Below are 27,496 nucleotides of genomic sequence, written 5' to 3'. Positions count from 1 at the left end.
ATGACGCCAAGAGCTCCATTTTAGAAGCTGTCACGCTGTATACGGTAAAGTTGCTAATATTTTAGCGTACGTACTATTCTGGCGTTTTGCGAGCGGTGAGAGGAACATTAAAATTTTAAGGCTGTGTAGACAAAACGGATTATGAACTGAATGTGAGGCCTCCATATTGCAACCGAACAACCCTTTAGTGGAATCGCAAATTGCTTCGCGTCGAAGCAGACGCAAAAGCCAAAGGGAAATACAACTTGCATTTCAGCGACGACAGTGCGGAGACGGGAGTTGATGTCGTCGTCGGTGGCGGTGCAGATGGTGCCTGGGCCACTGGTCACGGACGACAAACCTTTCTATTCCGACATCACTGCTATCGAACTATCGGCCTTGGATGTCGACGAGCGCAATCCGCTCTATCACGAGCGAACTGTGGAGTTGGAAGATTCTTTTGGCTGGCCGAGGATTTTGTTAGCGGCGGAGGCATGTTGATCTAAAGGTTCCGCCATCAGCTGCAGCTCCTCGATTTTCAAACTCTCAAGCGCCAACCAAAGCGTAATGTCCTTAGTGAGTCGTTTGGGTCGAGATCTCTGACCAGTCAAAGTTCGGGAAATTCGGAAGATTAATGACTGCCCATAAAGACATGGTGAGCTGGATTATTGGAAAGAAATAGAAGAAGTGGGAAGAAATAATTAGCCATAGAGACAGGACTCCAAGCAAGAAAGAGCAAATCGAATACGCTGTACCCTTTTAAAGAAAGCGGACGGTGCTAGTGGGGAGAATCATGGCAGGGAATGGAGGAAGGTGGAAACAGATCCGTACTCCAAAACCTCAATCACGAAGGCAAGCTAGCGCACTACAAGGCTTGAACAAGATGCTGAAGCAGACTAGAGCAGACCTGAGCAACGAACGAAACTCACAAAGCTTCCTTTCAACGCCCTGCCTTTCAACCCAGCTGAGCGAACCGCGCTCCAGAAGATGGGAACATCTCAAGATGCTGATCTTCCAGTAACTTCAGTAGTCCGCCTCCATCTCACCTTGCACCTCTACCTCTGCTTCTGCCTCCGCCATCGCCGTCAGATTCCGCATCAACAGCCCATCCGTCCTCAAAAACTCGACATCCGCACGCACAATCAACTCCCTCCCATCCTCCCCTCCCACTTCCACACCCCCCTGCACAGCCTCCACCATCCTATCCAAATCGCATTCAAACCGCTCAACCAACCACCCGACACACCGCTCACAGAGCCTGAGCCCACACCCTTCCCCATCCGCCCCATCTCCCTCACCCCCCTCCACAAGAACCCCTCCCTGATCCACCGCACACCTCCACCTTGCAAGCCCAAAACAAACCCAACACCACCTGCGTCTCTCCCCCTCCGCCTCCTCCGCCGCCTCTACAAGCCGCTCCATCGCCTCCACTAACCCCTCCTCCCCTTCCTCCTCCACCGCCACAAACCCATGGCCCGGACACAACACCACCTGCGCCCGCTCCCCCGTACACTGCGCACACATCCTGCTCGCCTCGACCCCATCGGCGCCGTGTCCGCCGATGAGCTCCGTGTACCCGAGCCCGCTGCCCCACGCGATGGCGTAGACGGCGCGGGAGCCCAGCCCGAAGAGCGCGAAGGCGGGGGAGGCGCAGAAGTGGCAGGGATGGGTGGGGGTGGGGGGGTGGTTGAAGGTGACGGGGTGGGTAAAGGAGGTGGTGATGGTGGTGGTGAGGCCGCGGTGGCCGTGGGCATCTGTCATGAGGAATGAAGGGGTTGGAGGGCGGGATGCGGCGGAGGAGTCGGGGTCGGGGAGCTGGTGTTGGCCGGGGCGGCGGGGGGTTGGTGGGTCGAGGGAGAGGCGTGAAAGGGCGTTGCGGGATACGTCGGCGGCGCCGTTGTCATGCTGCCGGTGGACTGCATCGTCGCCATCATCCTCGTCATCCGTTTCTTCCGCTGCGTCGTCCTCGTCCTCGTCATCGTCGCCGTCGCTGTCGCGGACTGCCCTCTTCCCCTTATTCGTCCTGCAGATTTCCGTGAACGTACAAGAGATCCCCACGTCCCTGCACGCGCGACACGGCGGCCGCGCCGTCTTGCTCTTCAGCGAGCACCGCTTCTTCACCTGCCGACACGCCGTGCAGGCTTTGAACTTCCGCTCCTGCACTGGCATCAGCTCCATCCACGCCCGCTGGACACTCCCCGGCGCCGGGCCCGCGAGACAGGGCTCCCGTCCATGCTTCCCGTGCCCGCCGTCTCGCTCCCTCTCCCACTCCTCGGCGCACTCATCGCATGGCCCCTCCGCGGTCCCGTCGTCGAGGTAGGAGCAGGGCCGGTGGAGGCACTGGCAGCGCAGACACGCGTCTTTAACGGTTGGAGGGGTTATCAGTTCGCAGTGGGCATCTTCCATCACGCAATATGTGCAGGGATAGCTCCCGTCGACCAACTGTAGAGGACAGGTTGTGTTGTTCGCCCTGCAGATCTTGCAGCCACGCGCGGCGGGGTGGTGACGCAGATCGGATACCAGGCCGAGCGGGTCCGGGATGGCGGGGAGCTGGGTGCTGAGGTCCTGGTCCTGGCCCTGGTTCTGGTTCTGGCGGCGATTGTGGTGGTGGTCAGAGGGCGAAGCATGAGATGGACCAGCTCCGCCTTCATCATCCTCACCGCCATTGAGGAAGCCGTTCTCGTGTGCGTAGGCGTCACCGTCGCCCGCATCTGGAATGCTGTCTGCGCACTGCTGCAGCACCTGGCGCGCCTTCCACGATGCGAAGCGGAACTTGGCGATCAGGCTCGGCTCCTTCTGGCCCTCCTCGCTCGAGTTGCCGATGGCCTCCGCTTTCCCGTTCACCGTAGAGAGTTTACGCTTCTTGGGTGCTGCGGGCCGGCGCCGCTCATCGGCAGGGTCGTAGGTGCCACTCTCATCGTGGTCGTACCACGTTTGTGGGATGTTCAGTCCACTGCGGGCGGTTGCACGGAGCGTGTATTTGCACTCTGCCGCTGGAGGGTTGCTGGAGGATGCTGGGCTGGGATGACTTGCGGGGCTGGTGGGCGCGGGAGAAGCTTCGTCCTGAGGTTGGATGGGCAAAGAGCTCGGCCCGCGATGGTCTAGATAGGAGAGGATGTCGGTATTATAATCGTCCGTGGTGAGATCGAAATCGAAATTTAGTTGTGAGTCAGAAACGCTCCCGAAGAGAGGTTGGCCATGACTGTGAGGTGCTTCGCCTGAGTTGAACTGGTGGTCAACTTGGTAGTCATCCTGGTAATCATGTTGGTAATCTTCATGATAGCTATCATGATAGTCACCGTGAGAGCCATAGGCTTGGGGGAAGCCTTCTCGGTCGAACGCGGAAAAGACTTGGTTTGACGGGGAATGGAAAGGAGATTGAAGAGTGTCGGTCATCGTGGTGGACATTTTTGAGACCAGGATGATCGTTAGGGAATATTGAGACTAGATAAAAGCATAAGGAAGATTACTTCTGCTCGGTAGAGATGATATGGCTTTGGATGAGAGCCTGGCAAGTCATTCACTGGTAACGAAGTAGAGAATCGAAGTTAAGGCTCAAGAACGAAACCCAAGCGCACGTTATAATTTAACCTAATAAGCTCGGCGTGTTGAGGAGACGTTATGAAGTGAAGCGTATTACGATGCAAGGCGCGATACGTGGGATGTTGAGGTTGGTGTGGAGAAGTCATCGGTCGACCATCACGCAAGAGAGCATGAGCGGTCGAAGAGGTGAAGAATAAGTAGGCGCATGTTGGAAAGATGAACGCTTAAGTGGTGAGCTGAAGTGAAGTGAGCTAATAGCCGTTGCATTTAAATCAAGATGAGTTACCTGAGAAATAAAAGCAGGATGATAAGCAGTATTTATTGATTGGAGGTTTTGTGCTCAACCTCTCTTTTTACTGTGAATGGCTTTGGGATAATCTTATTGTTCACCAAGTTCGCCTTCACCTTCATCCCCTGATATCTCTCACCTCTAAGCCTTGTACGAGACTCACGAGAGCTACTCAATGCACTCTTGAACTAGTAATGAGGGACTTACCATCACGCTGATTCCTGAGGGACATCTTGCTCAAAATCAGGGCTCGCCAGGCTTTTAGATATTCGAAACCTAAACCTTGCGTTATGTAGGATTCAAACGCTTGGTGCGGCGCTCTAGAAGTGCGAGAAGGAATGTGTAGCGCAGATACATGTTTCTTTAGGGATTCGGCACGACAAATATATCTACTTCACAGTGCCGATTTCAAACGGTCACGAAATAATAAAAGGACTCTAAATTCAAATAAGCACACATCATCTAGAACATTACGATTTCCTTACCCGTTCCCCAGTGGCATTGATGTCAGAGGGTGCGGTCGGGCGCAAGAGGAAAACGACGAACTCGAGCACATCGTGGCTGATTGGAGTCTAGCCGATGAGAGTGTCTGGCGGTGTCATGTTCATATCCTTTAACGACCAGGAATAATTGAAGTGGGCGTGGGAGCGGTTGATAACATTAAAGAACTGAACAGCCCTTAAGGAATTTCTATTATAATCCGAAGAATTTAAACGGAACAGACCTCAGAGGGCCAGGCTTCTTGTTTAGGCTCCCCAATCGCCACTTCAAGGCTCCTATCCCAGCGTTCATTCCACTCCTCATTTTTACAACCGGAAACTACGCTAGGGTCTGCTCCATGCTCTTGTAAAAGCGCAACTATTGCCTTTGCCTGTTCCCATGCTTTTTTTTCCGCTGTGCCGGCTGTGGAAAGGGGGCTCATAGCTGCAACAAGCGCATTTCTGAATTCACCGCTACCTTCTAACTTCTCATTAGGGTTAGCACCGCATTTCAGGACGCATTTCTGCCTGCTGTAACGGAGTACATCCATAAAAGCTAAAAGGCCCAGGAGAACGGCATGGACTATCAGCACGTGCGCCGCTGACAGGCAGGATTCTGACCATATTTATCTCATAAATCAGACCCCATGGATCGTTGGTACGTGCACTACGCGCAGGTGCGGGCATACTGCTCCTTATCCAACGAAATCTCCACCGGGCATCAAAATACACCAAAAACCGCCTTTTTCACTGCTGTATCTCGACCCTTTTATAACGTCCAGTTATTATAAAAATACTATAAGGTAGGAGCTCTTTAGCTTCTCTATCTATTATATTAAATAACGACGTTGTGGCTATATTATGTAAAATATTTATATATAGACAATTGGCCGTATTTTGTCTAAATCTTGTTGGTTAGTTTTATTAGTAGATTTGTTCCGCTTTATACCGGTACACGCCTCATTCCGGAACAAATAGTCCTCAAAGGAACATTCGTGTACCGCTTTAAGAGGTTATATTTAGGAATAATTACTTTATTCCGGGAAAGATCTAATATTATATTGAACTTTTAAAGCTATATAGAGCTTTTTAATAGATTTTAGCTATTTGTATAATTCGATTCTAGGAAGTATATAATTTTATCGGTTTTAAGTATAAAATAAGTAGTAATATATTCTTAATATTATAATTAATTATCTAGCGGAGTATAATTGCGATATTTAATATAAAATTATAAGATCTTAATTTTCTACGTTCCTGATTAGGAAGTTTGGCTTACCGCCCACCAAATATTATAAAATTTATCACTAGAGGCTTAAAGCTTGCATTTAAAGCTTTAAATAAAAGACAATATATAGGGGATTAATTTGGTTAATTAATAATCTAGGTGTTTTTAAGGTTATAGGCTCTGCGCGACCGTAGCATACTGGCTCCTCTACCGACTCTATAAGGTCCTCTAGTTAAGCAGCAACCTCTCGTTACTGCCTTCTTCCTACTTTCTTATTAATCGTCCATATAGACGTTTAGTGTTTTAGAGGCTCTAGAGGACAATTTACGGGCGGTTAAAGACCTTTCTCTAACGTCTACGTTAATTAAGCTGCTAGTAGAAAGATGAATAGCCTTACTATAATGAAGGAAAGTCTTGATTCTCGATCTAGACTATCCTTTAGCTGAAGTGGCATGTGACTGCGAAGTGCTTTAAGGATCATGATGTTTAGTCCCGATGAAGTCATTGGCCTATGGGAAGATGAGATGGAGATAAGCAAGTCACGAAACGAGTATCAGAGGTAGAGAAAGTATGTATTGCGGCTTGTACTCCTTACACCGAGCTATCGTTAAGCACGCCGGCAACAATATAGTGGTACAATAATGACTGGAAATTAACGGTCGAATATGGACGAAGATAACCATGAAGTATATTCCAGCTTCCCCTAATACCCCAACCATTCGAGATAACGAACACTGTACCCAGCTATCTACCAGCTGATTACCTCGGGACTTGAGATCCACACTTCGAGCAAAATAGAGTTGTGGTGCCTGTTCCACACTGGCCACAATATCTCGTCATCACCTGCTTCTCGGCAGGAACCTCGCCGTGCGCAGCCGCAACACCGTACTCAGGGGTCGGCTGAACTGTATAGTTTGGCTGCGGCGCGCTATACACGGTTGCTGCGGGTTGTGGTTTTTGAACAGTGCCAGCTTCAGCATTCGCCTGAGCGTTGACGTACACGATCGTTGCTGGCGCACGAGAACGACGGCGCTGAACGCACCAGACAACCAAGAGAACCCAGAACACGAACTTCAAGACGGCGCCGATGGCAAGGCAGGCGATGCCTCCATTCCATTCACCAACATTGCCATAGCAGTAGTCGGTGTAATCGTAGTAGTAGGAACAGCCGACGCTGGTGCTCCAGGCGCCGATGAGGCCGCCGCCGAGGACGAAGAACAAGACGGAGAAACAGAAACAACCGATGGGCCACCATTTGGAGATTGGTCCTTTGCCTGTGGCCGGTGTGCCGGTCACGATCTGAGGACTCGAATTTTGGTATGCCATTTTGGCGGTAGTGATTATGTAATGAGTGAATGGATTTTGTTGATAAGGTAGATCAAAGTGATCAGGGCAATGGTGAAGGAGATTCTTAAGCAATATAAGGCTGGGTTGTTCGGATGAGCCGCTCGTCTAGAGGAGCTAAAGAACAGGACGCGTGAAGGAGGAAGGAGGGCAATTTATCAACTTTCCCGGAGGTTCATCTCCACCACAAGGCATCTAGATCCTCCGTGGCGTCAAGCTGAACGACTTTGCCAATAAGATCTATTCTTAGTGGCCACAATGCCTGGTGACCTGATATCCAAACGCAACACATTCCAATACGCTAAAATACGCCACACGGCATTTGCTGCAAGGGGAACAAATGATACAGTCTGTACAGGCTCCCCGGTGTGCGCGCGCAACACACACTGCAATTTCGCTTCGTACGCGCTAGAGAATTTCAAGGATATCTCTTGTAATTAAGCTTAAAAAATTAACTTGCGGGTGCACAGCTCTTCTGGCAAACGCACAGTATCTACGCTGGATGGTGCGCTTGACTAGTGATTACTGAAATTGCTGTGTGTCGTGCGCACACACAGGGGGGGACGCTGGAGCCTGTACAGGCTGTACAGCACCCAGGCGCGTCCGGTGGTTAGCGTGTTTTACTAACTTTCCCTTAAACAGCAAAAATCCCTTCGTGTGGCAACGATTTCTTGCACTTTTCGTATATGCAAGCCTCTCAAGCCAATCTAGAGGCTCTATACCGTATATGACTTGGTGTTGAAGCCTCTGGTCAATGCAATTGCTCGGCGGCAGGGGTGTTGGCGCCTCATTGACACTTGAACCGTTCCATCACCTGCAGTACTTGATCCACCCCATTTGAAGTATACAACACGTCCTCTACTAGCTTATCGTTATCGACGTTAAGAACGCGTATCCCTTGACACCGCAGCGTCCAACGAGAAGGTGATCTGTGCGCGATCACCGTTTCTAAAACTACGCGTGCATCTATGTAGAACTCAATCATCAATTCCACTACCGCCATGCCTTCCAATCGTACTAGAATTGATGCAGACCTTGTTTAGAAGACTCAATACAATGTTCCTCCAAATCGGATTGCAAAAAACCCTGCCCCAAGCCCTAGCTATTGCCCAAATTCGAACCTCTCCATATTGACGATTGGCACGCCCATCCATTGCTCACCAAATATCTGAGTATGGGCACGGGCCACCATATCGTTGGACGCAAATTGCCGTGTCAAGGGATAAAGTCTACAGGTGGTAAGGATTTGAGGATCTAAGGGAGGATTTTCCTATATAACTAGCAGTTAGTCAATAGAGAAGGGCCAGGAACGTATAACCATGACGTTATGTATTACGACTTTCTACCCAGCTTTCTCAAAAAATATATATTTAATGACCTTTTTATAGTGACCTTTCAAAGCATCCTTCCATTAGGTCGATTTTCGTGTTTTTGGTGGTGGGGTCCCTAAAACGCCACCAACCCAACCGAGGCTGAAGCAGGCTAAATACGCCCCAATCAAAAATCGCATTTTGCCACACGAAGGGATACCAAAACTTCCCCTACGAAAAAGCCGTGCGGACGTGGCTGCGCTAACCACCAGAATTGACGAGAGGGTGTACAGCCATGTGCATGACCAGCTTCCACCTCCCTTCCGCAAGTTTCGAATTCGGTACACATTCAACTTCGCCTGATTGCCACCAGCTGTACATGGCAATCATAGCGAACGCCTATGCTTAGCTGCAAGAACTTCAGCTGTTTGCGATTAGTCTCCATAGTGTTGCGATCTTTGTTAAATATTGTGAGGTTTCCACCCATACAATATTGCCAAACTTCATTGGCCACTGCAGAGAGACAGTAGAGAGACAGCGTTGTTTCACGTTTTGGCGCAGGCGCGGGCAAAAGAGGGAGAAAGAGGGGGTGTATCCCTTAACCCGCTGATTCTGGCTCTCAGTTATCGATAAGGATTAGCCAATTAGAGGCCTGATTCTTGGCCACTGTGATAAGAACTGCAGCGACATAAGGTTATTCAAATCCGTGGTTTCTATGTATATATATATTTATAGGCTAGTCCTTAGAGGAGCTTTGCCAGGTGTTCCTCCCAACAGGGCCCTGTCGTGCAGAACGGAATCCTACACACGGAACGGCCCCATCTTGTTCTCGGTGTTGGTGCACGGTGCAGCTTGGCATTGCACCTCAGCGGGTTAAGGGATACGGCCTGTACGAGCTTCGGCGTCTCCCGTTGCGCAGCGCGATACACATGCAATTTCGCTAGTGTTTGGTCAGGTGCACCATCCAGCGTAGATACTGTGCACTTACGAAAGAGGCTGTGCACTCCTAAGCAAGATATGTGCACTTACAACCCCGATTTTTTAAGCTTAGGGGTCGTTCGGTTGCAAAGGCGTCAGATTAAATCTGAACTGAAAGTCAGGCAGAAAGAACGTGTTCCTTCCCGATTTAACATGCGTCTGTGGCTCTACAGGTTGCACAGACGTGTGCAATATGGAGGCTTTAGATTAAAATGGAATATAAATAGAGTTTTAAGCTCCATATTAAAATGACGCCAAGAGCTCCATTTTAGAAGCTATATACGGTAAAGTTGCCAATATTTTAGCGTACTATTTGGGCGTTCGCGAGCGGTAAGAGGAACATTAAACTTTTGAGGCTGTGCAGACAAAATCTGTAAAGCACATTGCCCAGGTGTACGGTAGGGAGCAGGCAAGTCGAGTATGAGTCACAGGAGAGTCGATGGAAGAGAGGACGATATGGTAAAGAGTATGGCAATAGCCTCATACGGAGACGAACCGTGAGGAGGGAGGGCTGCAGGCCCGAGGAGCTTATAAGGAGGTGCCAAGGGCTAGCCGAAGGCTAGCCTGGGCAGCCCCTGAGAGCTCCCGGGCGTGCACCTGAGTAAGGGCCAAAAGATCCCTTACAAAATCACTCCGAATCAACAGATTATGAACTGAATCTGAAGCCTCCATATTGCAACCAAACGACCCCTTAATTATAAGAGTTAAGCTTGAAATTCTCTAGTATATAGGAAAGCGAAATCGCGTGTATCCCTTAACACGTTAGGGCACCCAGAGGAGAAGGCCCGTGCGCGAACACCAAAACTTGAACAACGCGTTTATCTAGGCGGCAGCGTCATTCAAGGACTTATTTTAGCTGCAGTATCTATAAAATACCGTTCTGCAAGAAGTACGGCCGCTAGAGACTTTATATTAAGCGACTCAACTCCAAAGATAAGCTTATATATTATTTCGCTATGAAATCAGAAGCTTTGTATTCCTAAGCACAGGCATTGAATTCTATTGATCTGATTGGTAGGCTCTTATCGATAACACGGGTGCCCAAGTTGACGTGTTAAGGGATAGGCTTTAGATTAAGCTATAATTTAAATAAGAAGCTTAAGGCTCCTTATTAATCTAACGCCAAGACTTTTAGTTCAGAAGTTTTATATACGCAGGTGCATGCCCAAAGTTATGTTATACCGCCTTTATTCTGCCACCAACCAAATCATTCTGCCCATACAAAATAATCCCTGAGAGCGAGGGCGGTGTAATATAACTTTGGGCATGCACCTGCGTAGTTAACAATGCTCCGCCTAGCATAAAGTCGAAATATAAGCCGGACGCCTCTTTCTACCACAACGATGTATAATGTTGAACGCGCAGGTCAAGGCAAGCGTGATTGCAGAATATCAAGTGTAAGAAGTGGTTGATTGAACTATCTGAGTAGGAGGTTGAGATAAAAGGTTAACAACAACTAAGTCACGTGATATAATATTGGGTGAAAATAACACTCCCCCTTAAACGGTATTGTATCTACCATATTGCCTATTAAAACTCCCTATACACCTAGTATAATTATAATATAGTCCCCTCGTCCGTTACGAAGCGTAGAAGCTAATTATAGTAGGTGAGGCAATTAATGAGGCTGGAAGCTCGTAATGTAGCTTATGAGTTAGACATCTTATAAGGCAGCTCGTGAGATAGTTTGTGAGGCTGGTATAAGCTAAGCTGTTTATCAGCCTATCTTAAATATAGAACTTATTAAAATCGGAAGCTATAAATATAAGTTTTAGAATTACCCCTTGCCTAACCTAATTCTCCTCATCCGTTGCAGAGCCCTGAGGCCAATTGCAGTAGGTGAGGCGCGAAGGCTAGATACTTAAGCTGCTCCGTCTACCACATTCTTATTCTAATATTACCCTAAAGTGCTTTTTCCGCGTTGTCCTTTAGCAGAACAAAGGCCTGTTAAGGTAAGAAATCGGTTGAACTTAATTGGACTAAGGGGGTTTAGCAGTGACTTTATCACGTATAAAGTAGTGTTGGATGTTAATGTGCTTAGTACGCTAGTAAAATTTAGGGTTCTAAGCTAATGCTATTGAAGACTTGTTATCGCCGTAAATTGTGATAGATTTGGTGGCGTTAAGGACTAAGTCCGCTGCTGAGTTGTTTTTCCGTACCTTAATATCTATATAAGGTTGGTTAATCTGTTATAACTTAGTAAGCAGCAACTTTAGCTATAAGGCTTCCTTTACTGCTTATATTAGGCTTATATACTTAGATTTAGTAGTTAATAGGGCGACAGTTATTTAGCGCTTAGAGCTCTAGGTAATTAGTCTACCGCTAAGCATAAAGATATATCCGGAGGATAAGCGTTAATTTATAATATTATCGCCGTAGCTTACATCTAAGTAGCCGACAAGCATTAAATCTTAGTAGTTACTGCCGTAGTTTATTCTATAGTTTAGAGTTCCTACAATATATTAGAATATCCGTTTAATTATAGTAAAATGCTAAGGTCCCGGATTATAGCTAAACTGGCTAACTTATAAAACTGTAAAAATAAGATCTAGTTAGGTCTTAATTATTGCGTATATAAGGGAACTAACCTGCGATTAATAGGTTTTAATATCGTCCTTTAAGGCCTAGCCGTTAAATGGTTTAAGATATTAATCTTTCTTATTTATAGGAGTCTTCACCGGATTTAATAAGGGTTTATTATGCTTATTATCCTAGTAGTGGAAGGTCTAGAGCACGCGCTTAAGGTAGCTGTATTATTGGATCGTAATGGTCTTTAGCTTACGATTATAAGTAATGGTTATGCTAAGGTAGTAGCTAATAGGGCCAAGATCTGTTATCTTAAATTTGCTATAGAGTTGTTGTTTAAGAGAGTTAACGGCGGCTCTACTGCTAATAATCTTAATATCGTTTATATAGACTAATACGATAAGGCCGTTTATAGAGGTAAAAGGGGAGTTCTTAGTTATAAAAACGCTATAGTTGGCTTAAAGCTTCTAGAAGCCAAGGCTTATAAAGAAGTTATAAATAACTTTATACTATATATAAGGTGACTATTTAAGACCGTAGAGACCTTTAAGGAGGCGGTAGACCTCTTCGGATTTGCTAAAGCCGTAAGGGTATTTAATATATACGTCCTTAATAATTTAACTATTAAGAAATGCCGTTTTAACGTCTATTTAATTAATTTTAAGATTATAATAAGCAGCTAGGGTAAATAGCGTGCGGAAAGCTATTGGCTTAACTACTATGGCGAAAGTTTAATTGTAATTAATACCGTACTACTGTTTATAGCCTTTAATAACCCAGCATACTTTATACCTAAGTATTTCCCCTTTTAGCCTACGCTTAATCTTAAATACCTATTTACCTTTAAGGATTTTATATAAAGAGTTTACTAATAAGCGTTAGACGGAGCGCCAGGTTTTGTTTTATAGGAGAGATTTAAGTTCGTCCTATATAGCTTCTAGCCACTATTTCGCGTATAGGCCGCTAAGAGCTTCTCTTAAGGTCGCTAGCTTAAGGGGATTATATATAGACGACGTATTAAGGAGAATTCGGTTAGGTTACTAAGCGTGACCCTTATAAATCTTAAAGTGATTATACTCGGCAGAGCTAAGTAAGTTAATAGCGACGTAGTTTAAAAGGATTTTATTAAGGAGAGCTTTGCTTTTAATAGATTCTTAAAAAGCTTAACTAGTGTAAGTTTTACGGCTAGATTATTATAGAGGTGGTTCCGAAATTAGATTCCGAGTTATAGGTTCTAGATCCTATGACGTGGATTCTTTATATAGTTCTTAAGAAAGTGGTAATATTAATATAGGATAAGGATAAGACGTAAATTAATAATTCTCCCCCTACGGATTAGTATTGTACTCCCCCTACTACTTATTCTCCCCTTAGAACGGAATATCTTAAGCTTTAATAGTCTTAAAGATAATAATATCCTTAACTCTATATACCTGCTAAGACTAAGAGTCCTATACTTAGTAAATAGAGTTCCCTTTAAAACTAATAAGAGTAAACTTCTTAGCTCTTAGTCCTAGCTTATTAGACTATACGGGTTTTTTATAGCAGTAAACTATAGAGCCGATAGTACGTAGGTGGTTAAGGCTAGGCTTTAAACCGTAGCGCTTCTTATATAGTATAAGATATAAAAGTAGAGCTAAGGGACTTTAGTTATATAGATAGGCTGCCATTTAAATAAGTTTAGGCTAGAGGTTTTATAGTAAATAACCATAGATACGTAGGCAGCGAGCTTTTATAGTAAGCGTTTGCTAATTACGCTCTATAACTCTATTCTGTTTAAGTAAGTTAGCGTAAGAGAATTTAAGCTTAATACCATAAGAGGTAAACTAGTTCTTTATAAGCTAGTTATCTAATTCGCTGTTATTAGATTAAACCCTTTTAAGAGGGCCGAGTTGCTTTTTTAACTAGGTAATATAGTTCTTAATAATATCTTAAATGCTATAAGCCTCTTTTAACCTAAGGAAACGGACCTCTATTTATCTAGTATAGTCGTTGGTAAAAGTAATAGTGTACTTAAAGCCTTTAATGCTAACTAGCGTAAGATAGATAATATTAATATAAACTAGTTCGCCTATAGCTATAGCACGCTATTAAGGGCTATAATTAAATAATTTATGCCTTTTTAAGACGGTATAGGTTTTATAGTTAAATAGATTAGTAGGAAGTCCTAGACATCTTATATCTATAAAGTTTAGGTAGCTAAGTCTCTTATACTACCGCTAAGAGTTATAATTTAAGCCTATTAGTAAGAGAGTAGTGCGTAAATTGTTTAGTTTATTAAGGCGGTAAAGTCCTCTCTATATAAAGAAGTGTGCTAGTTTTATTTTATCCCTAGTATATAGAAAGCAATCTACGGTATTAATAGTTATCCTATCTCTTTAGTAGGCAGAGCTAGATATAAGGTTAATAAAGAGGTCTAAAATATAGAGTATGTTGCGGAGTTTAAGTATATTATTGCCCTATAGTAGAGATATAATAACATTAACGTCGCCATACTTAGTAGCGTAGGTGATGCCGGTGGCGGAGTTAACTTTAATCCTATATCCTTAAAAGTTCTTAAAAAGCTTATAATCCTTATAAGTATGGTATATTACTCTAGTGTTAAAATACCATCTATTTGGTTAAGAATCTACTATATTATAAAGTATAAGGATCCTTTTATAGTTACTTAAGAAGTTAGTTAGTTAATCGTCGCTTTAGTTAGGTAGAGGAGTTTTATTTTAGGCAAGGCGCCTTTTCTTACTCTTAGGTTTGCTAGTAGATATCTTTATAACCCTATAGTTGCAAGTCTAGTAATTAGGTAACTTATAAAAATCGCACTATTTTTTATTAGGTGTAGCGGTAGGTGCTATATAAGATCGATTTAGAAGTAGCTGAGCGCCTAGTAATATTATAAACGGCTTATTATTAACTGGTTAATAAGCTTCCTTATAGAGTTTAAGGCCAAGGAGTTCTGTAATAAGATTATTAAGAGTAGGAGGCGTGTCCTCTTTATAACTAGGTGTAATTTTACTGTCGCGGAAGTTCTAATAGTAATTACCTAAGTTATAAAGAAAGATACCAGTTATCTAAGTATTTATTACCCTATTTTATATAGGCCTAGTATAAGTTAGATTTAAGTAAGGTATTTCCTTAAAAAGTTACTTTATCTATTTAGCAGTAGCTTTATATTTGGTGTAATATTCTTTAAGGGAGTTACCTAAATACGTGTTAATAAGCGCCTTAAGTTTAAGGTGGTAAGAGACCCAGCTAACTTTTATATATAGTCCCTTAAGTATTTCCTAGGCATACTTTACCGTTTAGTTTTTAATATATAATTAGAGTTTAAGGCTAACTAATTTATATATTAACTAGAAGGCTTAAGATTCCCTAAGAGTATACTTTTCTTTATCTTTTAAAGAGGCGTTATTGGCTAGAGTAGTTGCTTTACCGGTAATATACTTCTAAAGCGCTCTTAAATAAAGCTTATAGCGTTTTTTAGTAGACTATAAGAGGTAGTTGTTTTAGCCTTTAAGGATAATACTAAGACGTTTCTTATCGGTAGGAGTTTCTAATATAGTAAAAGAGACAATTAGTATATGGGTTAAGAGATAAGGATAAAGTGGTAATAATCCTCTTTAAGGATAAAGACTTTCTAATAGTTATAGCTTATCTATCTTAGTATAGTTGTTATCTAATTAACTACTAGGAAAAAGGCTGTTAGAAGTTAACATAAATATAAAGGGGTTGCTAAGGCGCTAGTAGTAAGTAAGCTAATAGCGATTTTCTATCCCGGGGATGGAAAATCCTAATTAGTTGGCATAAGTTAGGGTCCATAGAATATGGCAGAGTTTAGTAGGTGACGCACCCCAGCGCCGTCACAATTTGGTGTTAGTTAACCACTAATAAGTGTCCTTTAAGTCATTACAATTGATAGGCCTTTTTTAGGGTATATTAGATGCCCTATAGCTTAAAGACTTATAAAGCGGATAGCTTATAAGGCAGGCAGCTCGTAAGGTAGACAGCTCGTAAGGTAGCTCGTGAGGTAAGTTGCTTGTGAGGCTAGTAGCTCGTGAGAACGAGGCTTAAGCTTGTAAAAGCTGAGGAGCAAGCAATATACGTTGAAAGGAGTTAAGGTTTAAACGCGTTTTTTATGCTAATTTAAGTCTTGAGGTATAAGGACGCTAGAGGGCGTGTTTAACTCAAAAAACTAATAATAAAAAGGCGTAAATTACGTTAAGCAGACCGGGCTCATAACCTGTTAAACGCGCAGGTTAAGGTAAGCGTGATTGCAGAATATCAAGTGTAAGAAGTGGTTAATTGAACTATCTGAGTAGGAGGTTGAGATAAAAGGTTGACGACAACCGAGTCACGTGATATAATATCGGGTGAAAATAACATATAATATCCTGGCGTTATAATCGAAGTCGCATATTTATAGAAGAGGAAGAGGTTGGGTAGGCCAGCCGAAGACTATCTTCTAGATTCGGATGCGAGCGTGTGGGTTTGTTAGCGACTTAGTTAATCGAGGCACGAGCACGGCAAGAGGGACGCGCAAGCCTGTACGATTGGCAGTCTATAAACGAGGATCTAAAGCTAGAGAAAGGAAAGGAGACGGAGGGTGGCGCCGCTCGACGTTATATACAATCCTCTGGTCACGTGACGGCAACTGTCTGGGACTGTGAAACTGTCTGCGACTGTCCGCCATAATCCACCAATATCTATTAGCCACAATCTACCAGTTTCCACTAGCGCCGTAACATTACCCCCCCTCTAAAAAAGCCTGCCCTTAGGCTTTATACGTCCGTATTGTATCTATAGGGTATTCTTATCTTTATACTTAATAGGCAGCTTATTATCTTCGCTATTTTAGCACTCTATTTACTTATTAAGGTACTTTAGGGGTTTAGGTTTATTAGGGTAATAACTATAAAATTCCTAAAGCTTATAGGGACTACCTATAGAGTTCTATATAGGGTACTAAGTGGAGTCTAAGTTATACCCTTTTCAACTAATATAATATTTTAACGTTCCCCTTATAAGCTTATAGGCTAGTATTTCTTTAATTTCCTATTTATTGTCGCTATAAACTTAAATTAGTAGGGGAGGTTAATTCTTTTATTTAGGTAATAGGTTATTTATAGCTTTTTATAGTTTATCCAAAGAGAAAATAGGGTAAACTTTAATTAAATTTAGGAGCTTTACTTTATACGTGTTGCCTATCTTTTTAAAAACCTTATATAGTCCTACTATTTAATAGTCTAGCTTACGGCTAGGTCGTTCCGTCTTTTAGTTCTTTATTATAACCTAAACTATATCTCCTACGGTAAAGTTAGGCTCTCGCCTATGCTTATTCGTCTATTATTATATTAATTTTTAGGCCTTTTCTAGATTTGTATAGGCTACTATCTAGGCTTCTTTTAAGCGCTTAGCGTACTGCCGTGCTTTCTTATAAGATAGTTTTTCGCGTATAGTTTAGAGTCCTTTTAGTCTTTCCTAGTTAAAGCTTATATAGGGTAAGTAACCTATTTCTAGTTAAATAGGGGCAAATCCTATAGAGTTATAGGGTAGGGTCGCTTGGGTATAGTCTATTAGGGGTAGTAATTTAGCCTAATTATCTTAAAAGTAGTTAATAAAGGGCTAAAGTCTCTAATCTAAGTATTAATTTATAATTTCCGTCTAACTATATCTAGGGGTAGTATACGGTAGAAAGCTTTAGCTTAATGCCTAAGATCTAGGTAAACTTATTCTAAAATACTAATATAAATTGCGGCCTATAATTAGATATAATAGTATCTAGTAGTTTATAGATTTAGTAGACGTAATAGATATATAGTTAGGCCGCTTTTTTAGTATTAATATTCTTATAATATAGGATTAAGAATAGGCGCTTACTAAAGCGGTTAACTAGAATTATAACTATATTATATTTATTATAGTCTATAGGTAGCTTATAAAAGTCTATAAAGATATATTACTAGAGGCGTTCTAGTATTAGGAGTAGTTTTAATAGTCTTAGGGTCTTATCTTATAGGATTATAAATCTATAGAAGTTATTATAGTTTTATATATAACGGTTAATATCTATAACTATTCCGGGCTAGTAGTAGTAGTTACTAATAATCTTATAGGTTTTATTTTTTTAGGGTAGGCCGTAGAGACCTAGGTATAAGCTTTAGTAATAAGCTAGGTCCGTAAGTTTTATTTTTTAGCTACTACTAGCCGTTTCTAGTGCTTAAGTAGTCCGTTTTTAAGGGACTATAGGCTAGTAACGTTCTTTACCTTTTTATAGTACTCCTATAGAGAGGGGGTTATTTAGTTGGCCTATAGTAGTTTATTAATAAGGTTAAGTTTAGAGGAGTTAATANAATATATNTTAGCGCNTANGNNGTCNGTNCTTAGTTCTGCCNNTATTTAGGGGTTAAGGTATTCTGGTTATAATAGCGTCTAGGTCTATAATAAGATCTTTATAGCTATCTAGTTATCTAAGTCTTATTTACATCTTGTAAGAGCGTCTATACGGTTTATAGCGCCTAGCCTATATATAATTAAGAAGTTAAACTAAAATAGGGTATCCGCCTAGCGTACCTACTAGCCTATAAGGGCCTTATAATCTAAAACTACTTTAATTAGCTTAGGGGTCCCCTTTAGCTATATACGCTAGTGCTAAAAGCTAAAGATAATAGCTAGTATTTCTTTATTATAAATATAGTAGTTTAACTTAGCATTTATTATAGTCTTTAAATAGTATATAATAGGGTACTACTATCTACCCGGTTACTTCTGGGAAAAAATACTAGCTATTACGCCGTCTAAGGTATTAGTTTTTAGTATTAAGGGCCGTTTTAGGTTAAAATAGGTAAGTAGGGGAGCCGATACTAGCCGTTTCTTAAGCTTATTAAAGGCCTGCCTATATATAGCGTTAAAGTAAAAGGGCTGGTCTTTTTTTAGTAAGATAGTTAAAAGGCTAGGCAATTCTGCTATAGTTCTTAATAAAATATTAGTAGAAGTTATTGTTGGGAATATAGGCAAGTTGCCGTCACGTATCGCCGCGGCACTAGCGTAGCGAGGAGCCTTAAGCTCCTCGCCCTTCCTTAAGCAGGAAGGATATATAATAACAACAATCATTATACTATCTACGAACCGTAGCTACGTGATATCCCCTTATATAACCAACACTAATCAGTGGTTAACTTTACTGTTATACTATAAAATAGCTAGGTATTCCACCAAGAAGAGACAAGCCACTATACTAGTGCTACTCATGCTAGAGGAAGCTATCTTTTAAGGTTAGAACTAGTTCTAAACCTTAAATAGAACTCTTTTATAAATCTAAGGGATCTAAAGGCCAGAACTAGTCCTAAGCCTTTTTAAAATTACGGATTCTTGCGTCTATTACGCAGAACAACATACTTTATAAGTCTTTGTGATTTAAGGCTAAAACTAGTCCTAAGCCCTATAATCGCAAATATATATCATAAACGCGTACTAAACAACAAATATATATTATAAACGCGTACTAAACGATAATCCCTAAACCAATAACACTTCCCTCCCTCTAAAAATATGGCTACGCCTACTTTAAACGACTGGGAAGACTCCTTACTACTAAGAGTAGCTATATACGCAAAATTCATTAATAAAAATTAGGACAAATTTACTATTAATATAACAACTTATACCGCAAAACAAGTTAATAGCTTTCTCCTATACTATATCCTATTCTACTAAAGTAAATACTACGCCGATTTATAACTGTGGGAATATTTTAGAAAGGATTTTATAGGATAGACCGCTAACACTTAGGCACTTAGTAATATTAATATTATTTAGGATTTCTAAGACTTTCTTTATAAGAATAGGGTATATATTACTAAGAATAGTAACCTAATTGCTAGTAATATTTAGGCCGTTATTATTAGTATAAAAGAACCAGTATAGACAGAAGCTAAGATTATACGTTAACTACGGAAACCTAAAACTAACCTATATTCTTTAGAAGGCAACTTTAATTCGTATTAAAACCCCTAGAACGCTAATCCCCTACCTAGAGGCACTCTTCTACTAGGAGGTACTCTCCTACCTAAAGGTGCTCTTTCGCCACCCCCTCCGCTACCTCTACCCCCTTTATCCCAGCCAACCGGTGAGCCTCTACTATAAGAAGTCACGAATCTAATAAAGGTATATTTAGATAAAGAGAAGAAGTTTAGAGAAGAACTGTACGATATACTTAGAGCAAAACTATAGGTTTTCTATAACTGTTACAACAAGGTTAAAATTTAATGCCACTAGTACTACTACGCTTTCTCCATTATATTAAAGGAACGGGCAGCAATATTTTATTACGACTATATTATAGGTAGAAACTATAGCTTTAATATAATGCTTTAGCTTACTAAAGCCCACTTTAAGACTAATAAGAATCGCCAATTTTATATATCCGAATAGCGAGAGACTACGTTTTAAAAAGTTATCGCTTTTAACTTAACAAAGACTTATTTAGAGTGCCTTTAACTACTCTTTAATAAACTCTAGAAAATCTAATATGGCCTTACTAAAACTTACTAAAACGAGAACAGCCTAAAGGATTAGGTTATTTTAGTATACCATAGCGTTCCTAAGTGTAACTTAGCGCTATATAAACCTATAAATACGTTTAAAGGAGTATATACTAAGCTACGCTCTGCCGTAGGTACTATAATGCGAATATAAGAATCTTAATAGTTCTATACCGAAAACCCTACCTAACTAAGTATTCCTAACTAACACGATTATAACTAGACTAATTAAATATATAGTGGCCGTAATAGGGAATACAGAAAAGGGTATAATTAATGTTAACTATAAGGTAATTATAGAGGTCCTTATAAAGGTTTATTTCAAAGTAATTACTAAAAGAAGTTCTACGTTTATAAGAAGCTAAATTACTAGTTAACTAAACACTCCCTTAATAAGCGAAAGGAGGCATATAATAAGTTCTATTAAAGTATAAAAAACGTTAGAAATTATAAGGTTACTGTGGCCTACTTCTAAAGCTTCCTAGTTTAATATAAAGGCGTAAAAGATTTTAAGGGTAAGGTTAATAAGGTTAAATAGCTCCTTATAGATATAGAAATTAAGGACTACTCCCTTAACCAATACTTTACTAAATATAGTAAGGTAGATAGCATATAAACCGTCGCTATTTTTAATAACCAATCTACGCTCCATTCTATTACGAAGTTAGATATCTTTAATAAGCTAAAAGAGAGTTTCGCGTTTTCCTTTAATAATAGATACTTAGCAAACGTCTTTTATAGTATTATACTAGATATAGAAGCCGCAGGAGTATCTATAGCAGGAAAACCTTAAGTTTAAGCTCTTTAGTAGCTTAATAGCTCTATTTAGATTAACTAATCAACGGTAGGCTAATATATAATTCGTTTTAGTAAAGGTACTACAATCTCTCTTAGCACAATTAGGGTCCAAACCCCCTTAGAATATATTACTTTTTATATTATTCCTATAAACACCCCATTTCTATTTTACATTAAAGATATAGATAAATTAGGCGTTAAGCTTAATAACTTTAAGAATATACTTATCTAAGGAGATAATCGGGTGCCCGTTATACGTAAGTAGGGTTACCCCTAGTTACTCCTTTATTAACTAAAAAAGAGTATTACTTAGAGCCACTTAACTAAGTTAGAGTTACGCTAACTACACTATCGTTTTAGCCACTTATCCGTTTATTAATTACTTAGGGTTCTTTAGCAAGTAGGCCATAAAGTTAAGGTTAAGGCAATTAAGCATCTTATAAAATACTATTATTACTACTAAATAAACCAGAAGTCCCCTGGCCGATTTAAGTTCACCCTTAAAGATAACTATAACTTTAACTTCTATATTATTGTTAACGTTATATATCTTAGCAGTAAGCCAGTACTCTAAGTTATTAACTTCTTAACCTCCTTCTAAGCCGCACAATTCTTAAAGGATATATTAGCTAGAAACGCATAGAATCCCCTTTAATTATACTAGATTAATGTCTACCTAGGACCCCCTAACTAAATCGTCTATAATATAGGAAAGAACTTCTTATTTATAGAGTTTTGACAATAGATAAAGGTAATGGCAATTAAGGTTAAGGAAGTTCCTATTAAGGCATATAATAGCGTTAGAAAAGTAAAGCGATATTATATACTATTACGCCACGTATATAAGATTATCTCTTTAAAACTAGAGGACGCTAGTGAAGAACTTACCTTATAAATAGCTATTAAAGCTATTAATAATTCCGCTGGCCCGGATAAACTTATACCTATATTACTAGTCTTTAGCGCCTACCCTTAAATAACTAATAATTCTCCGCTATCTCCCTCTATTATATAATAAGCTAAGGCGATTCATAAGGTAATAAAGGAGGTATAACGTCTCTACGCCATACGCTAGGTTAACAACGCACTAGGAATAAGAAATGGCCTAAATACCTTAACTACGCTTAATCTACTACTCTAGTCTAAGGTACGCGTATAGCGTAAAAAAGGAAGATAGTTAGGCCTATATTAACTTATTATAATTAATAGTTAAACTTATACTATTTAGATGCCTTACGGACCCACTTAATTCCGTTTAACCGTTATTAAGCCTTATTATAAAGATAATAGTTTTAAGCCTTTATAGGATACCCTAAAAGATGCCCTAAAGGAGAACCATTATTAACATACTCTAGAAGACGACTACAATCCTAATACAATTATAGTAGATATGCCGCAACCATAACGCGGTAAAGGTCGCCTAAAGGGATTATAAAATTACTAACATCTTATTAATTTTAAAGAGCAATTTATTGCCGCTATTAAGAATAAAGTTAAGTTATTAATGGCCTTTATAACAGCTAAGGAGAAGACTAACTTTAAGCTCGCAAAACAGCTCTAAAAGGAAGATCGTATTATAACTCTTAGAGCTCCTTTCTAAGTATCTAATAAGCAGGAGATTAATAGTCTTATTATAAGAGAAGTCTTTAAATTTAAGAAGTATAACCCTACTAAGTTTAACGAAGTTCGTATCTTTAAGTTAAGAATAGTTAATAAGATTAAAGGCAAAGCTACTAACGCCCCATTTAAGAAATTAAGGCTTATTATCTAAGGTTATAATAATAATAGCAAGGAAATAATCCTTATATAATCCCTTATAATTTAACAAGCTAGTTAACAAGTTATTATTACATTAGCTCCCTCCTTAATAAAGAATAAAATGGCGGTCTATTTATAAGATATTACTTAGGCCTACACCCAATTAGAGATGCACCTTTAGCGCTTAATATTGGCGTACCTTCCAGAGCAAATTCGCCACCAATATCCTAAAGATACGATTATAGTTATGCTTAAGCCATTATACGGAATCGCAGAGGTAAGAACTTACTAGTGGGCTACCTATAGCAAGCACCATAAAGAGAAGCTTTTAATAACTATATCTATATTTAATCCCTACTTTCTTATTATAACTATAGGAACTCCATTCGGAATCGTCGGCATATAAACTAATAATATAATTATCTTAGGAGACAACTAATTCTCAGCTCTTAAAGAAAATAAGCTAGTAAAGACAAATCTTATAGCAAAGCTAAAGGAAAAGCTTAATTTAATAACACTATTACTTTTTAATGGATATATCCTCTCCCTAAATAAGGATTCTATTGCTTTACGCCAGAAGGGCTAAGGTAAGAAGATTAATATTATTGGCGTTAATTCTCTAAAGCAAGGATATATGGAGTAACGCGCTCGCGGAGCGTATGTTACTTCTATCTATTAACTAAAGGCTTCCTTTAATCTCTCTATTACCGCCCAACACCAGGAACTAACTAAAAATAACGTTCTTACCCTAAATAAGCGTCTTTCCTAGTAAATAAACCATCTTAATTGGGGACTACTCTACGTACCTATTAATCTTCCTACCGCTAAGCTCTTTGTATTTATTAATAGATCGTTTATAAATAATAAAGATTTTAGCTTCTAGTTAGGATATAAGATTATTATTACAAATAAATTTACTAGAGAGAATGACTTTATAATTTATAGCAATCTTATTTATTAAAGCTTAACTAAGAGCAAGCGCGTTACCTAAAGTGTTTTAGCGTTAGAGATACAGTAAAATCTCCTTAATACGATATGGGGTATATAACGATAACCTCTGCATTACGATCTACACCCCTTAATCAAGCCTTTTTTGGTGTAATATTACAATAATCTGACTTTTGGCAATATCGTTAAGTACCTACCACCAATATCGGTATAACCAGTAGAGAATTTGTATGGGAGAGGGCCCTATTTAGCCCGCGAGGTAGACATCCTAAGCCTTTTAAGGTATTAAGCTCTTTTTTTTCCTACTTATTCACCCAACACGCGACTCTTGATATAACAATACCTTTAGTATTACGATACGCTCGGCCGAACAAACGGTATTGTACTAAAGAGATTTTACTGTATATAGAATAGTTAGTGGAGTTAATATGGCAATTACAATTAGAACTACCCTAAAGATAATTATAGATTAACTTAAACTTTCTATTATCCCTATAATCGTATACACTAACTTATATTCCCTCTATAAGTATTTAGTTAAGCTTGGTACCACAAAGGAAAAGCGCCTTATAATTAATATTATGGCACTTTAGCAATCCTATAAGTATTAAAAACTCTTTAAGATTTAATAAATTAATAGCTAAGATAACCCGGCAAATATAATAATAAAGGCAAACCTAAATAAGGCACTAGAGACGTTTGTTAATATAAATACTCTACGTATATAAGTTAAAGGTTAGGTTAAAAGGAAGTCCCTAGAAATTTCTTAGTTATATAAGGTCTTAAGATATTTAGGAACTTTAACCGGCGGTTAAAGTTATCTAATTAGTTAGATTCTCTTACTAAGACTTTTTTAGAGGGGGGAGTATAACATTCTATAAACCCTAACTCAACCTAGCTAATTAGGATTTTCCATCCCCGGGATAAAAAATCGCTATTAGCTCGCTTACTACTAGCGCCTTAGCGGCCCTCTAAATAAGATATCTACCTACGACTCCTAAGTAAGAAAGCACTATATGCTAGGAGGCAAATTTTGGGACAGCGAGACTTATATTATAATGGCAATAGTAAGTAAGGAGGATTAATATTTATTATGCTAGTTAAGCGGTATATATATATAGATGGCAACCGCAAAAGAAGAGTTACTAGTGTTAGGAATATAGGCAAGTTACCGTCACGTATCGCCGCGGCACTAGCGTGGCGAGGAGCCTTAAGCTCCTCGCCCTTCCTTAAGCAGGAAGGATATATAATAACAACAATTATTATACTATCTACGAACCGTAGCTACGTAATATCCCCTTATGTAACCAACAGTTATAAAAGCCTAAAAATAATTATACCCCCTTTACGGTCTATAGGGGTACCTATTAGTTAATTATAGCCATCTTTTTTAGGTTTGTTTTAATTTTAATTATACTAATAATAAAACCTAGGTACTTTATACATTTAATACTAAACTCTAAATTCTTAATATTAACATAGAGGCTAGCCTTACGGAGCCGTTATAGGACTTTATAGATATACTCTTTATATTCTAGCTTATTTTTAGAGTAGATTATAATATCATCTAAATAGGCCATATAGAAGTCGTTAAGGTAGTTAAAGAGTATATTGTTTATATACCGCTAGTATATAGCTAGTCTATTAGTTAGTTTAAAAAAAAGTACCTTATATTTATACGTTCTATAATAGGTTTAAAATATAATAAGATTTTTAGACCTAGGGTTTATTCTAATTTAGTAAAAGGCCTAGCGGATATTAAGCTTTATAAAGACCTTAGCTCTACTTATTTAGACTAAAGTCTTATTAAGTAGGGGCAGTAGATAGCAGTCCTTGCGGATTATATTATTTAGCTTATAGTAGTTAATATAGAAGTAGAGTCCTCTATTTAGCTTTTTAATAAAGAAAATAGGTAAGGTAAAAGGGGCTTAGCTAGGCTTAATAAAGCTCTTATTTAGGTTATTAATAAGATACTACTTTATGGCCTATAATTTAGTAATAAACTGCTTATAAAGGGGGCTAAAGCTAAGGGTATTTTCTTTACCCTACTTAATCTTAATCTTATAGTTATATAGTTAGTAAGGTAGAAGTATATTAAATACTACTTTAGAGAATATATCCTTAAATTTCTGGTGTTAATGGGGTAGCTTTTATTCTACTAGTTCCTTATCTATAAGCTCGCTTTTTTATCTACTAAGCTTACTTCCCTTTTCCTTAATTATTTAATTAATTTTATATAAGCTCGTTATAAAGGTGACGGTATTAGGCTAAACTAAGTTCCGGTAGAATCCTATGGCACTAATATAGTAGATATTAACTAGTGGAAGGTTTACTGGTTTCCTTATAGCTATTTTCCGGACTATATTTTACGGTTTAGGGTTTATAATCTTTCTTAGCTCCTATTCTATTTTCTATAGGTTATTTCTCTAATCTGTTAGTTTAGTATAATGTCTAATATCCCTTATTATTCTTTATAGCTATATAGGGCCTAAGCTTTCTATAGGGGGCTTTTCTAGGTTACTATTAACTTCCTAGGTCTTTAATGCAAGTAGCGTAATATAGGTAGTTTAGGGGCAATGTAGTATACGGATCTATTGCGAATTAAACTATATATCTTTCTTAAAGGCCTAATCCCTACGCATAGTATTGGCCTAGTAAGTAGTATTAATCTAAGGCCGTATAAGGTTTTTATTATAATGCTGATTTCTCTTATAAAGGAAGGAGTTAGGGGTAGGGTTTTAGGCTAGATAAGCCGTTTACTCTATATATTAAGCTGTAAGCCTAAATAGGCTAGCTATTTTTGCCTTAAGATTATATTATAGCTACCTAGGTCTATAATAAGGAAGGGGGCGTTATATTACCTTTATTTATTAACATAGAGGTAAATCCATAAGATAGTTATAATAGGTAGCCCTATCCACCTATTATACCCGCAGATAGAAATTAGTTTAGGTAGTTCTTTAATAGGTATATTTAGAAAGTTAGCTAGCTTTACAATATACTGGGTATCTATTAAGGTAAAGGTATTTACTCTAGAGTTAGCTAAAGTAGAGGTTAAAACTTAGTATTTATTACGGAATAAAGTATAAGGGATAGTGTAGCTTTTTCTACTAACTAGCTAACCTAGATTAATATCTAATATATTAACCCCTTTTGTCACGAGACGGGGTAGTGGCTACAAGACGTATGTATTTAAGGAGTCTACAAGACATTGCGCGATCGATCGTAAGGGTCGAGGGCGTAAGGAGGTGATATACCTACGCGTAGCTGACATAAGCTGTACGCGAGGTGTACGCGAGAGCACGGGGCTCTCCTATAGAGGCCCCTGCGGTAGGGTTCCGTAACACTACCCCCCCTTCTATAGAGGCGGAGCTCCGGCGACGCTGTAGTTACTATATATATATAGAAGGGACACTTAGGGTATAGAAAAGAAGAAAGGGGGGTATCGCTAAAGGCTTAAAACAACGTTATATAATAAGGCTTGGCATTTAAAAATCCGACTAATTAGATAACTTTAATCGCCGGTCGAAGTTCCTAGACATCTTAACGATATTCCAGTCACGTAATCGCACTTTACCGCAATCTAACGGCAATCTAACGGTAATTTGCCCCTATGTGGTAATGTATAACGGTTTAACTCTATAAGGGCTCCTATAGAGGATTAGATATAAAATCTCTACTTAGGCCTAGTTTCTATGGGTTCGCGTAGTAAAAGTCGCTAATTAGATCCTTTACATTTTCGAAGTCTTCCTATAGTTGCCATTCTGGCTAATCTATAT

General features: G+C 39.6%; 2 protein-coding genes across 2 annotated transcripts; both read right to left on the bottom strand.

Moving 5' to 3' along the window:
- Positions 1-597: 597 nt before the first annotated feature.
- On the bottom strand, positions 598-3,835 carry K441DRAFT_698135 (uncharacterized protein). The gene has a single exon (XM_067653034.1). The coding sequence runs from the start codon at positions 3,385-3,387 to the stop codon at positions 1,003-1,005; it is 2,385 nt and encodes a 794-aa protein (XP_067501578.1). The 5' UTR covers positions 3,388-3,835; the 3' UTR covers positions 598-1,002.
- Positions 3,836-6,082: 2,247 nt separating this feature from the next.
- On the bottom strand, positions 6,083-7,055 carry K441DRAFT_663790 (uncharacterized protein). The gene has a single exon (XM_067649258.1). It carries the CDS (start codon positions 6,842-6,844, stop codon positions 6,278-6,280), a length of 567 nt encoding a protein of 188 aa, XP_067501577.1. The 5' UTR covers positions 6,845-7,055; the 3' UTR covers positions 6,083-6,277.
- Between the last annotated feature and the right edge of the window lie 20,441 nt (positions 7,056-27,496).

The sequence above is a fragment of the Cenococcum geophilum genome (genome assembly GCF_001692895.1).
Source record: "Cenococcum geophilum 1.58 unplaced genomic scaffold K441scaffold_34, whole genome shotgun sequence".
Taxonomy (NCBI): Eukaryota; Fungi; Ascomycota; class Dothideomycetes; order Gloniales; family Gloniaceae; genus Cenococcum; species Cenococcum geophilum.
This window is presented reverse-complemented; position numbering and strand designations above follow the sequence as displayed.